At 41.1% G+C, this 13,929-nt stretch overlaps 1 protein-coding gene across 6 annotated transcripts; it reads right to left on the minus strand.

Annotated features, from left to right (window-relative positions):
* Positions 1-2,049: 2,049 nt before the first annotated feature.
* On the minus strand, positions 2,050-12,820 carry FAM111A (FAM111 trypsin like peptidase A). 6 transcript variants are annotated; one of them, XM_012749990.2, is made up of 5 exons: positions 12,682-12,820; positions 11,925-12,063; positions 11,167-11,287; positions 8,298-8,412; positions 2,050-4,798 (listed from the first exon to the last, which is right to left on the minus strand). In XM_012749990.2, exons 4-5 carry the CDS (start codon positions 8,373-8,375, stop codon positions 3,071-3,073), a joined length of 1,806 nt encoding a protein of 601 aa, XP_012605444.1. In that variant the 5' UTR covers positions 8,376-8,412; positions 11,167-11,287; positions 11,925-12,063; positions 12,682-12,820; the 3' UTR covers positions 2,050-3,070. The 6 variants fall into 6 exon arrangements, with proteins under 6 accessions (XP_012605444.1, XP_075857963.1, XP_075857961.1 ...); XM_076001848.1 differs by having other exon boundaries at positions 12,652-12,805; XM_076001846.1 differs by having other exon boundaries at positions 12,509-12,805.
* Between the last annotated feature and the right edge of the window lie 1,109 nt (positions 12,821-13,929).

Genomic DNA, 13,929 nt, shown 5'->3' on the forward strand with positions numbered 1-13,929 from the left:
TAAGGAGAAAACCTATCAGACCTGCTCTTCCTTAGACCTTAAAGCAAGTCTCCTAATCTAACTCAAATCAAGATAATTCATCAAGTCACTACTCTCACAGTTTGAAGGACAAGGGGAAAAGGAATTGAGGGCACCGTATTTCATCCTCTCAAGAATCATTATTATCTCCACCTTATGTTTTAGAAGTTATGTAGAAGAGTTAGGAGCATGGACTCTGCAGCCAGAATGCCTTGGGGTCATACTCCTGTCCTCCATAGCTGTGCCAGGTTGGTGAAGTCCCTTAACCTCTCTCTGTGTCTGAGTCCCCTTACCAGTGACATAGGGGCACTAGAAGTGTCTACCTCACAGGGCTGACGTGAGGAGCTGGACTTAACATGTGTAAAGTACTTGAAACCGTGCTAAACTCATATACATGCTATGCAATTTAAAAAAAAATTACAGATAAGAAATCAAGTCTCAGGGATGTTAGGTAATTTGCCCAAGGTATACCAAATATACATATTGGGAGAGTGTTATCAAAATCTGAAATTCAAAATTCTTTCTGTCTTTAAAGTGTATAATGGGGAGCAGAGTGTGACAGAAATGAAGAGTTTGTGTTTTAGTGTGAAAAATGGAAAGCGATAAAGTAAGGAAATGAATGTTTTGGAAAAGAAACGGTGGTAGAAATGAGAAATGAGAAGAAAGCCATGTTTGAAGCTTTTGTAAGCACAGGTGGAATTCCCATGTGAAAAATAATCAAAGACAGAAAAGAAGTGGGGATGTATGCCCAATTTTCATTAGATTTTTTTACTCCATACTTCTCTAGGATGGCACCAGACATTAAATATGGCAGAATATCTCAGCTGAATGAAAACACCTGGGAATAGGATTTGTTTATAGCATAATTTATCTGCAGCACACAGTGAATGCACAGATAACTTGATATGAGTAACCAGTTAAAGTTGTAGGATGCATGACAAGCTCAAAACTGATAATTTATGATTACAGCAAGTCCTCATTTAACATCGTCATTAGGCTCTGGGAAACTGCGACTTTATGTGAAATGACACACTGTATGCCCAAGGAACTTAACTCTTGCTTATATCAATTAGCTCATGGCAAAATTAGTTTTGTACAGTACGTTGTTTCACTTAAAAGTCGTGGTTTCCAAGAAACTATCGATGACGTTAAGTGAGGACTTACTGTATGTGTGTGTGTGCGTGCGCGTGTATTTATGCGTGTGTAGGCTAGTCACCTGTTGTCAGTTCAGTAGCACTACCACTTCCTTATAAAGATGAGATCTATTTTTTCCCAGAGCCCCTGTATGTTCTGCATTAGCATTTGCCAGTGAGAAATATGCATAAGAAACTTGGAAGGTGGAAATAAAGTGGTAGTCATTGTTTCCTGGAAGATCATGGCAGTCAGATAGGACTTTGTAGTATCTCCACAAGGTCCCACTTGTAGATCGTATCTGACCTAGGAATTCTGCAATATCTCCGTAAATTACAACTTTAGTATCATCGTGGTGACAAGACATGGCATCTTGTCAGACTGCCCCACATCAATTAGCAACTTCTCTCCTCCTTGCAATGCTTTACACTGATATCCATCCTCTAGTTGCAATCTTACAGTTGCAATCCTCTGCTCTTCTCATTGTTATTGAACCCCTAATTCTTAATTAAATACCTTATTTCTGTAACATTTGTAGTGGCACTGTTTTCCCGACTAAATATGGGCTGATACTATGTGTACATATCCTAGATCATCCAAGACAGCCCCAATTTCATTCATAAAGCTCATATTTTCCTGAAGAATCCCTGGCATTCCAACACTACCAGTATGCCTAAAACTCACAAAAACAGACCATACCAAATGCTGGTGAGGATGTGGAAATAGGAAGAGTCCTTCATTGCTGGTGGGAATGCAAAATGGTACAGTCACTTTGGAAGGCAGTTTGGCAGGTTCTTACAAAGCTAAACATAATCTTACTATATAAATCCATCACTTGTGCTCTTAGGTATTTACCCAGTGGAGTTGAAAATTTATGTTCACACAAAAACCTGTACACAAAGGTTTATAACAGCTTTATTCATAATCTTCAAAAACTGAAAGCAACTAACAGGTCTCTCAAAAGGTGAATGAATAAACACATTGTGGTATGCCCATAGAATGGAGTATTATTTGGCAATAAAAAGAAATGAGCTATCAAACCACAAAAACACACAGAGGAACTTTAATTACATATTTCTGAGTGAAAGAAGCCAGTCTGAAAAGGTTACAGATGATAAGACTGCAATTATACGATGTTCTGGAAGAGGCAAAGCTATAAGTATCAGTGATTTCCAGGGTTTGAGGATTCAGGGAGAGATTAAATAGGTGAAGCATAGATTTTAGGGTGATGAAGGTATTCGGTGTGATAAAACCCATAGAAGTTTACAGCACAGAGTAAACCTTAATATATAGAAATAGAAAAACTCATTTAGGAGATCAATTAATCAAATAACATGATGTCTGAGATACCCCTCTTGCCCTACTAATCTATAAAAACAGTGAATATTACCCTCTGAATTTCAGGACACATAATATGACAGTTTTAGTAGTATGAAGATTTGGGGAATTCTAAAATATTTTGTTTGAGATCATTTTTAATCAAGCATTTAGCTTCTAAGTTAACATTAACTGTAGCTCCAAGTTTGATTGCACCACACGTTTTTCTAAGCACTTACTTTGCATATGTCAGATATTGGGGATAATGAGATGAACAAGTTTTGGCTCCTGCCCTGTAGCAGATGAATTTAGGGAATAATAAAGAAGGAAAAAAAATCAATGGTTACAAAACTATTACTGAATCTTATAATTCTTCACATTGCTTGACTTTAAAATAGGGGTCATAGTCCACCTCATTGAGTTGTTAGGAATAATTTGTAAATGTGGTTAGAAAAATGCCCAGCACATAGGAAATGATCAATAATATTCATTATTATTATTTTTGCAATTGGCCATTAGAAAACTTACCATCAATGGCTATGGAATAGGAACTCCATAGGCAATTCTCTTAAAGCTAATAAATAGGCCTAATTCTCACAAGTCCTTAATCCTTAACACTCATCATTTCTACATCCATCTGACTCATAAATACTTCTTCATACCATGCTTTATATCTTTGCTTCATATCAAGGAGGATGGGCTCCATAAGACACCCAAACTCAATGACACTACAAATATCATTTTCGTAGGTGTAAGCGAAGCCGGCAGTGTGCATGGCCACCAAATAACCTTTTGAATCAAACACTGGGGATCCAGAAGCCCCGAAGTAAAAACAGGTGTCATAGGTAATCACATCAGCATCGTGAATTATTTTCTCGAAACTTCTTGGCGTGTACATATGGACATACTGTGCACATTTCTTTTCTCGTTGATCCTGAGAGATTACAGCACAAGCATCATGAGACTTTCTGTCTCCATTTGGATGGCCAACAATATGTATCAACCCACTAAGGGGCACAGGATGGAGCCCATGATGTAGTCCCACAGGTACTTCCTGTCCATTTTCCTTCAGCTTCAGGATAGCATAGTCAAGAGTTTCATCAGATACCTCAAACCAAGGTTCAACGAAAAAGCAGTTCTCCTCTTTCTCTGAGGAATCTTCATAACCAAATGTCACCCTGACACACTGACCAATTATGGCTGCCCACTTACTTGGCTCTATTCCTTCTCCCACAATGTTATTTATTACATGCCGACAAGTTAAAATGAACAAGCCTTTAAAAACAAAGCAGGTGGCAGAACCCGTAATTCCATTATAATCCCAGAATATGTACCCAACTGAATCACTGAGATGTGAAAGACGTTTTATCATTTTAATTGGAGTAGAGTTTTTTGTTACTTTCCCAAAATTTGTTTTGTGCAAGTCAAATAATGATGTTTTCCCCTTTCTTTTTTTCATTTCTTTTCTGAAATTTTCTCTGATTTTTTCACTTTCTTTTTTCAAACTGGGGTACTGGTCTGCAATGTATTCCCTCAACACACAGGTGTTTCTTTTCCCCAACTCAGAATTCTCAGCAGCTGCTGGCCCGGGGCCCATTCTTTTCACAACCTCAACCTGAAAGAGCTTGCCCTCTAATTCATCAACTGGCTGGGTGCTTTCTAAAATGGTGTTCAGGTTTTCAATGAGTTTCCAATCATCATTCTCCAAACAGGAAAGAAACCTGCCATCCTTGCACAGAGCATCCCTGATGGTTTCTCCTTTGAAAGCATAGACACAGAGTTTGTACCCTTCTTTGTGAAGCTGCCCGCATTTAACGATCTTTTTCTTGTACTTTCCAGTTCCAATTGCATGAATGTAAAATTTGACACACTCAGGAGATGATACCTTGTCGTGCCGGCCAAATAGTTGGTTACTTTCTTTCTGTTTATTTTTACTTTGGGCAAATGTAATTACCACGTGGCAGCTTTCAGGAAAACAAGTGAGGGGCATTCCAAGGTTGATGAACCCTTCGATTCCTTCTTGGCCACGTACCAGCATTTCTCTGCCTTGATGAGTTTCTATTTCTTCTTTGACAGCCTCGAGAGTGTTGAGAGCCATGTATAAGCGATCCTCCTCACTCCCTGTGAGGGAGTATTTCATTTTTTTGTTTTTCCTCTGGTTTACATCCAAAGTGACATTAATCGTCTTATTTGGGGGCATGGTCTGGTCTTCTGGATTTTTCTTAGGTGAATGGAAGCTTTCAGCCTTGGTGTTAGTCATGTCTCTCAGACCTCCTTTCGATTTCATCTTCATCGGAGAAGTAATGGAATTATTCTGTTGTTCTTTAGGGACCTAAAAGCAATGTTAGATATTCTGAAACTTTATATGCAACCCTAGTTTCTCTTTTTAGTATGCAATTCACAAAGTTTCTCTGGGAAACTCATAACTTATCAAAGTGAGTAGAATTAAATCAGTGTTTGACTTGGGGTCCAAAATTAAAGCTAAGCTACCTGTCACATCAGTCAAATAAGCTCTTGATATCACTACACTGGCAGATTTTCCTGAGAAATATGAGGGAAGAAACACAATTTTTTTCCAGATGCATCAAAAACAGAGATTCTTGACTTTACCATCTCTATCTGAAATAGTGTCATTTCAGGTCTTGTTTACTCTTTTCAGCTATATAATTTTTATATTTTCTGAGCATAATGATGGATCATATGAAAAAAATTTTTTCTTGAAACACTGAATTCAGCAACAATGAGTTACCATGATTTATCAGGCATTAAATATTTTTTAAAAACCCCATATTATTTAACTAATCATTTAGTCATAATAATGTAGTTTTCTAATAATAAATACTTTGAGTCACCCAGCATATATCATAGAAAAAGCTCAAATTATTTCCTCTGTCACATGAATTAATCCCGAAATCCTATAAAATGAGGGGGAACAAGTATGGCTTATCGGATGGAGTCTTTCTGGTGGAGAAAGTTTTTCCAGTTTTTCTTGTATGTGCCCTTTTTAGGGCCACATAATAACCAAAAAGTGAAGTGAGTATCAGAATTCCAAATCCTAGTCCAATATTTTTTTCCATTAGACATCTGTATATATTATTTTTTTGTAAATGTATCCATGAGTTCCATTTTTATAGGGTATTATCTTAAGAACTAGGGGTCAGAGGGAGGAATTTAAAAAGGAGGATTAATCAAATAGCAGAAAGTGGATGAAATATTAAGGGCATATGATTCCTGTGTCTAAAAGATACATTTGTCCCAAGTCATATTATCATAGCATGAGTATCAACAGATATGGGTTCCTATGCCAGCAATGCCCCTTACTGGTAATGAGAATAGCAATGCCAGGAATGTTGTAAAGATCAAGTGTAACATCATTGTGTGACAATGCTTAGCACAATGATTGGCATGTGATAAGTTAATTTTGTTTTCTTTCTTGGTAATAATACTAATATTCTGGATCAAACAACAGATAAACAAAAAAAGCTAAGGTAATATAAATTTACTCTGGGCATACATACAAACTGTTAAAGAACATTCTTTTAGTCTAATGTTGTCAGAAACACCCTTGTCATGCACCCTGTTGGAACACTGTAATAGACTCCCAGCTTATTAAAATGACTCTTGGGTAGATATGAACACTTTTGAAAGGGGAAAAAGGATAATATGTAGTTATTTGTTCAGTCTGTCATGCAGTAGGACAGAGAAAAACATAACTAGGCTTGCCTTGGATATTCTAGATACCCGGATGTTCTAGTTTTCTAAACCAGGACAAATAAAACAAGTTGAAGGGCCAGGTGTGGTAGCTCATGGTTGTCCTAGCATTTCAGGAGGCCAAGGTGGGAGGATGGCTTGAGGCCAGGAGTTTGAGACCAGCCTGAGCAAGTGCGAGAACCCGTCTCCACAAAAAATAAAAAAAAAAATATTAGCCAGGAATGGTGGTGTATGCTTCTAGTCCCAGCTACTCAGAAGACTGAAGCAGGAGGATTGCTTGAGCCCAGGAGTTTGAGGTTGCGGTGAGTATGATGACAACACTGCACTCTAGCCTGGGCAGCAGAGTGAGACCCTGCCTCACAGAAAAAAAAAAAAAAAGAAAACAAGGTGAAGGATTTTAAATTGCATTCTCAAATGCTTATTACCATTCTTCTCGATAAGTCAAAGGAGCATTTTAGACACAGAAAAAAAATACTATGATTTGATATGGTACACAGCTCGATTAGTAGAAAAAGCCCTGAGTCAGTACGTCAGTAAACATACGTCCAAGTCTTCACTTCACTCCTGCTTTAAGCAGCAATTCATTTCTCTTCTCTCCTCGTCATAAACAAATCGAGGATGGCAAAATCTTCCATGCCTGCCTAATAAGGTTATGGTAGGAATAAATATATAAAAATTGTTTTATAAAGGGTAAAGCACTATTTAAATGTAGGTTATTATCATGATTGAATAGATCAGCCACATTTGGAATGGCATATATTTTCATGCTATGAAACACCTTTAATTTTGTTTTTCTTTCATAGTTTAGTGTAATATATTGTATTTGACTTTTATTGTTATTCAAGAAATAGTACAATAGCTTTTTATTAGATTCCTTGATATGGCTGAGATTTGTATTACAACTCCCTTCTGTGCAGCCACCCTCCAAAATAGAAAGGATAAAATAGATGAGAAAGATTTTAACTTATTCAATAATGCCAGCACACAATGAGGTAATTTGTTGGCAGAAAGAACTATAAAACCCAATGCCAAGGATGGCTAAGGCTAATATCAGTATACAAGCAACTCCTTGTATCTGTGGGTTTCCCATCTGTAGATTTAACCAACGGCAGATCAAAAATATTTGGGAAATAAATATTGCATCTATACTAAACATATATAAACTTCTGTTTCTTGTCATTATTCCCTAAATAATATAGCAGTATAACAACTGTTTATATAGCAATTTACCTTATATTAGGTAGTTCAATCAATCTAAAATGATTTTTTTTTTTTTTTTTTTTTTTTTGAGACAGAGTCTCGCTTTGTTGCCTAGGCTAGAGTGAGTGCCATGGCGTCAGCCTAGCTCACAGCAACCTCAAACTCCTGGGCTCAAGCGATCCTTCTGTCTCAGCCTCCCAAGTAGCTGGGACTACAGGCATGAGCCACCATGCCCGGCTAATTTTTTTATATATATTAGTTGGCCAATTAGTTTCTTTCTATTTATAGTAGAGACGGGGTCTCGCTCTTGCTCAGGCTGGTTTCGAACTCCCGACCTCGAGCAATCCATCCGCCTCAGCCTCCCAGAGAGCTAGGATTACAGGCGTGAGCCACCGCGCCCGGCTAAAATGATTTTTTTTTTTGAGACAGGGTCACTTTGTTGCCCAGGCTAGAGTGAATGCCATGGCGTCAGCCTAGCTCATAGCAACCTCTAACTCCTGGGCTCAAGTGATCCTCCTGCCTCAGCCTCCCGAGTAACTGGGACTACAGGCATGCACCACCATGCCCAGCTAATTTTTTGTATAGATTAGTTGGCCAATTAATTTCTTTCTATTTATAGTAGAGACAGGGTCTTGCTCTTGCTCAGGCTGGTTTTGAACTCCTGACCTTGAGCAATCCACCCACCTCGGCCTCCCAGAGTGCTAGGATTACAGGCGTGAGCCACCGTGCCCAGCCTCTAAAGATGATTTAAAGTCTACAAAAGAATGTGCATAGGTTATACACAAATACTAAGCCATTTTATATTAAATAGAAAGGACTTTGAGCATCCATTGATTTGGGTATCCGAGGGGGTCCTGGAACCAATCCCCCATAAACACTGAGGGACGAATGTATTCCATAAGTAGAATTTACAGACATACCTGAGAAAAATAGTGGTCGATTTTCTTATTATGCTTTGCATTAAACCGGATCTCTGATCTGCGCTTCTTACTGCTCATGATGACTTGAAGATGAACAGATGGTTCAGCTGAGACACTAATTTCAAAAAGGTTCAAGTTACAGCAGTTTCTTCATAGCTATCATTAGTTGTGCAAAGATTAACTGGAGTCTCATGTCCCACCTTTTCCTTTGAGCTCCAGACTCACTCTCTCTGGAGATGCTAACTTAGCAAGTAGATGGTTTATTCACCAAGGATAATCACCTCAACAATAAAAGCTCTCTTTTACACAAAGCTACTTGTCAGACACTATACTAAGCACTTTACACAAATTACCTCTAATTGCCAATCCCTACGAGTTCCATGGAAAGTGGGTATATGTGCATTCTATAGACGGGAAAAGTATAGGTTAGAGAAGGTAGGTGATCTGCCCAAGGTCAGAGCGACATGGCAGAGCTAGAATTCCCATTCAAGTAATAATACCCTGCAGAAGAGTGTGCAGTTGGAGAATTCAAAAAGCTGTTCTGTTTACACTGATGTTAAATTCTGGTCTGCATTTAAGAGGGAGATGGCAAGGGATGGTAAAATGACAGGGAAGTGGGTGGGAAAAGAACTGGACAGTACCATAATGACAAAATAAATTTGGAATGAGACTTCAAAAAGAATTCTGGAATGTCTGCCTGAGGTTTATGGTGAGGAACCTTAGTGGCTGCATTAAGTTTTTTGTTTAGAGGGGCATTTTTTCCCTCTATCTCTCCTCTCATGTCTCCTTAGAAGAGAATGAACAATTTAAATAAAATAGTAAAATCTCCAGTAGAAGGATGAATAGCACTGGGGGCAGTAGCCATATCTGTCTTCAGTACCTCACCATCTAAAACAATGTCTGGCACAGGGCAGGCCCTCAGTATAGACACATTTACAAAGATACATTCACTGAGGGAATGGAGTAGGCATCCGATGTACTATGCCCTGTTGTTCTAAGTGCTTTTCATAAACTACCTCATGTAATTCTCGCAACCCTATAAGATAGGTATTACTGTCCCATTTGGATATTAGATCATTGTCTCACAAGATAAAGAACTTGAACAGAGATGTTAAAATTTTCCTTAAGGTCATGATGCTCCAGAGAGTGTACTTTTGAGACTTTTCATTATGAACATTTTCTAACATAAAAAAATAGAAAATAGTACAATGAACCTGCACATGTCTATCACATAGTTAATTACTATTCATTTTTTGTTACAAACTTACATCATCTTTTTATTTGACTAGATTCTTTTACAATTAAAGACATCATGACATTTTAACCCTTATTTTCACTTTCCATCTCTCAAATTAAGGACTTTTCTTATATAATCACAATACTAATTTATTCACACCAAGATCCAAGTAAGGGACACATGTTGCCTTGAATTATGTCTTTTAAGGTTCTTTTAGTCTAGAGAAAGAACTGATTTGTTGAAGTGAACAGAGAAGTTATTTCTATAGGATGTTCACCCTCCTGGGTTGCTTCTTTACACTGTTGTTTAACTGATATTCTATCCCATGTATTTCTTGTCAAGTGGAAGTTATCTATAGACTATGTTCATTTTCCTAACCATTCCACTATGGAACAGTAGCCCTGGCTGTCTCATTCACTGGTAATGAGCTACTAAGGAAATCCATTACCCTCTGAGCCTTGGGTTCCTGCTTGTAAAAAGAGGCAATGATTCTAAATAAGAAAATGAATATCAAAGTGCTATATCAATGTCAGTATTTATAGACCATCTGAGTTCAAATATCGAGTCACCACGTACTAGCTACATGACCTTGGGCATATTAATTAACTACTCATTGCCTCGATTTTCTCACCCTAAAAGGGAGTGGTGTTAGAATCAACCTCCATTTTTGTAAAGACTGAAAAATGCAGAGCCTTTAGAACAGTGCTTGGCACGTGATAGGTTGCCCAATAAATATCACGCTGGTGTTATTTATCAATATCAACACACCAACCATAGGGATACTTTTTAAACAGTAGAGAACCTAGGAAAACAAAAATAGATATATCATTGAAGAACTGGGCTATGCTGTAAGATCCTTGAGCCAACAATTGCCCAACAATTAAGAAAGTTTGGCAATTCCCTGTGTCTTTCATGATGATGTCTCATCTAATGTAGTTTGGGAGAGGACACAAGTGCTTCAGGAGTGACTAACAGACACAGGCTAAAAAAGGAAGTGAAAGTGGACAGAAAGAAACATGCATTTTGTAGGCCACTGGCTTGTACTGGAGCAGTCACAGTGGAAACGGGCAAGAGGTTAAGAAAACCCCCCAATATTTTTCCCCTTCCCACACTGTTTCCAGTATCCAGACTGAACCATGTTGTGAGAAAATATAAAATGCCCTTAGCTATCCTATTCCAATCTGTCTTATAGTTGAAAGTCAATGTTCTATTTACCTTGACTTCCTACAGTAAAGGGATAGAGCAACACAGTCTGTCCTGAGTCCCATCTCCAGCCCACCTGGCAGCTCCCCTTTGGAATTTCTGTCTTTCTCAATCTCTCTTTCCCATCTTCTCTCTCCCTCCATTCCTCCCTCTCTCCTTCCCTCCTTCCTTTCTTCCCTCTTCTCTCCTCCCTCTCTCTCCCCTTCAGGCGTTCCTGAGTCAAGGATCAATGCTGACCCTAAGCCTTATCCAAGCCCAACACCCACCTCACCCAAGCCCACCAACAAGCACATGAAGTAGCCACTGAAATAAAACCCATGTCTTCCTTGCCCCCCAGATGGGCAGTGCTGTCAGGTCCTGGCCTCCAGGACCCATGTCCCTTCCCCTTCCAGCCCACCCTGCCTAGCACCAGAGCACCAGGGTACTCACCAAGGGGGCTGCGTGCCTTGCCCACCGCCAGCACTTGGGCTCAAAGTCAGCGCCCAATGCAGGTCTGGCTCTTACTGGAGGAAGTGAAGGACTCCAGAGCTCCGCAGGAAACACAGCTAGTCTGGCCAGGGAGAACATGCCCATGTTAGCCAGGATGGGGATTGAGCAGGAAAGGGGGGAAGTGGGGCTAAGGGTTTGGTTTGGATCACCTGCTTTTGGGACCTGTGGTCTGGCAGGCCAATTGCTTACTACCTTCTTTCACTTTCATATGTGCCAGGCCTTACTTCCCACCTGAACACTCCACCCGCCCTCTCTACCGCCATCTCTCACTTCTTTGCCTCTCTGGACAGCTGGGGATGCCAGGAGACTGGCTGTTCCTGGGCTCAGGTAGCTCCAGAGCAGAAGTAGGTGGCACTGTTTATACAGACAGCCCCACCAGTCTCAAACAAAACCTTCCGAACTTCTTCTTGGTCCAGAGGCCAGCTTGAGAAACTGACTTCTGGGACCCTCATCTCTTCCCTGTGAACTTTTTCTCTTACACAGTACATTAAAACATGGCAAGGACAGAGACAACTTGTACTGTTGATAGTAATAAGGAAGATTTTCACCAAGCACAAAAGCTTTAAAAATCTGATCAGATAATCAAAAAAGATTCATAGAAAGTTTCTTTACTTCTAGGGATAAAATAAACTCAGCGCTTGGGCAGCTCAACAAAAAGAAAGTGGAGTTCGACATAAGGCAAGATCTACTTTCCCCACCTTTGAGGTCAGAGAGCCCCTGAGGAGGAGGCTGGGGGGACTTCAAGGGGAGACGCTGATTCTGAGTTGAGGGTGTTCTTCTTTGCTGGGGCCTCCTAGAATGTCAAGTGTGGGCTCTCCAAGACACCATTAAAGCAACCTGTCAATAAGACAAAGCTAAGTTTGTCCTCACTGAGGCAATGGAAAACAATAACATTTACTTTTACACTGGCTCGCTCTCTCTCTTTTTTAACCTTTTCAGGGACAACACTCAGTCCCCTTTTCAAGAGTAACAGCAACTGGGTGTACAGGTTTTTATCCACTCTCTCCCCACCGGCCTGAGGTTTCCCTGCACCTGCTGCAGCCAAAGCATCCTGCCAAAACTCCACATCACCCCAGAACCCAAGGGGTAACTCACCTATAGGGGAGTCGCTCCCAAACCAAGCCATCCCTCCCTGCACTTGCCCCTGGGGAACATCTCCCTCCCGGCCACTGGAATCCTCGCACTTTGGAGACTGAACCCGCCCGGGGAACGGGAACGATGATTCTGGCCAACGGAGAGAGAGCGAGCCTGGGTTCTCTTTTCCCCTAAGACACCAACTCGCCTGTTGCAGAAGCCGATTGTCCACGCTCCAGCGGCCAAGCGGAGCAGCGAGAAGGAGCGAGTGGAGAGGCTGAGCCGGGGCAGCGTGCTCGCCCACTCTCCCCTCCTGCAAGCTCCTCCTTTTTGTCGCTAGCAGGACCTTACCTCGCTACCTCGCTGCCCAGCTTCTGTTACCTGGGTTCCCCTGCGCCTGTATATTATGGTAAAAGGCCCGGGTCGCGGACAGACCGGGCTGAGCCGCACTGGAGAGGCCGCGGGAATTCGAAAGACCGGAGTCTGCGCGGCAGGGACGAGGGAGGCGGGGCAGCCGAGGCCGCGAACCGCGCGCGGGAACAGGCCGACGTCGTGGGCGGGAACCGCGCGGCTTCCGCCTGGAGAGCTTCGCTGGCGGGGGCTCGCGGGCGCCCGGCTGGGGCGAGCAGCGTGCCACTCGCTCCCGTGCACAGGAGGCGCTGAGTGGGGATGAGGGGGCTTGGCGATTTGGGCACTTCCCAGGGGACAGCATCCCCAGCAGGAGGAATACCCCCTCCCCACCCCGACTATGACAGTCAGGAAGGAGCCACAGATGCAGGCAGAGTGAACGCCCTTATCATAAGTTGATTTCTCCAAACGTGCAGACGTTCACAATGCAGATGAAGGTGACAGGGATTCCAGTAATACGCATCTCAAAGCTTATGTTCCAAGAAGATAGGAAAAGGCTTGCAAGGTGGGCTGCTCTTTAAGGACCTACGTTCTGAGCACGTGTGCAAGTATTCAACGCTGTGTTGGAGGAGATCGTGGTCACAAAGCTGACAACTTCTACGCAATGTATATGATGTATATAAAGTGATAGGGTGGAAAACTGTGTTGGTAACTACAGTACATGTGGGAATTTTGAGGAACTCTCCTTAACGTACATCCAGTACACCCAGAGTAGCTAAACTTATTGCTTCATCTTCTGTGGGTTCCCTGGAGTTTGGACACAGTAGCCTTAAAAAAAAAAAAAAAAAAAGGTATGAATGCTGAGACGTTTTCTATGAAAGTCACTTTTGGAATCTGCTCTCCTCTGTATTCAGGAAGGATAATCTAAGCTAGTTTTTGAATTTCAAACAAGAGCAGCAATAAGTCTCTTACTCTGGAGGCAATAATAGAACATTATTGTGGACAATCTTTTGTCACTTTAAACTTGAGCGAAGTTAACAGCTTTTGCAGGCCCTTGGCTGCAAGTACCCATGCAGGACAGGATGTGGTTAACCAGAATTCATAGATTCAACAGGTGTGATGAGACAGTCGAAATTTATAAATTGTGGTAGCTCCGACATTTATAAATTGTGGTAGCTCCGTGGGGCAAGAGGGAAAGAGTGTTTGAAATCCCCACCAAAAAAATGCAGAGTTTACTGACAATGTCAGAACCTATGGTTTGAATCAACAAATATTTACTTA

The sequence above is a fragment of the Microcebus murinus genome, chromosome 4 (assembly GCF_040939455.1).
Source record: "Microcebus murinus isolate Inina chromosome 4, M.murinus_Inina_mat1.0, whole genome shotgun sequence".
Taxonomy (NCBI): Eukaryota; Metazoa; Chordata; class Mammalia; order Primates; family Cheirogaleidae; genus Microcebus; species Microcebus murinus.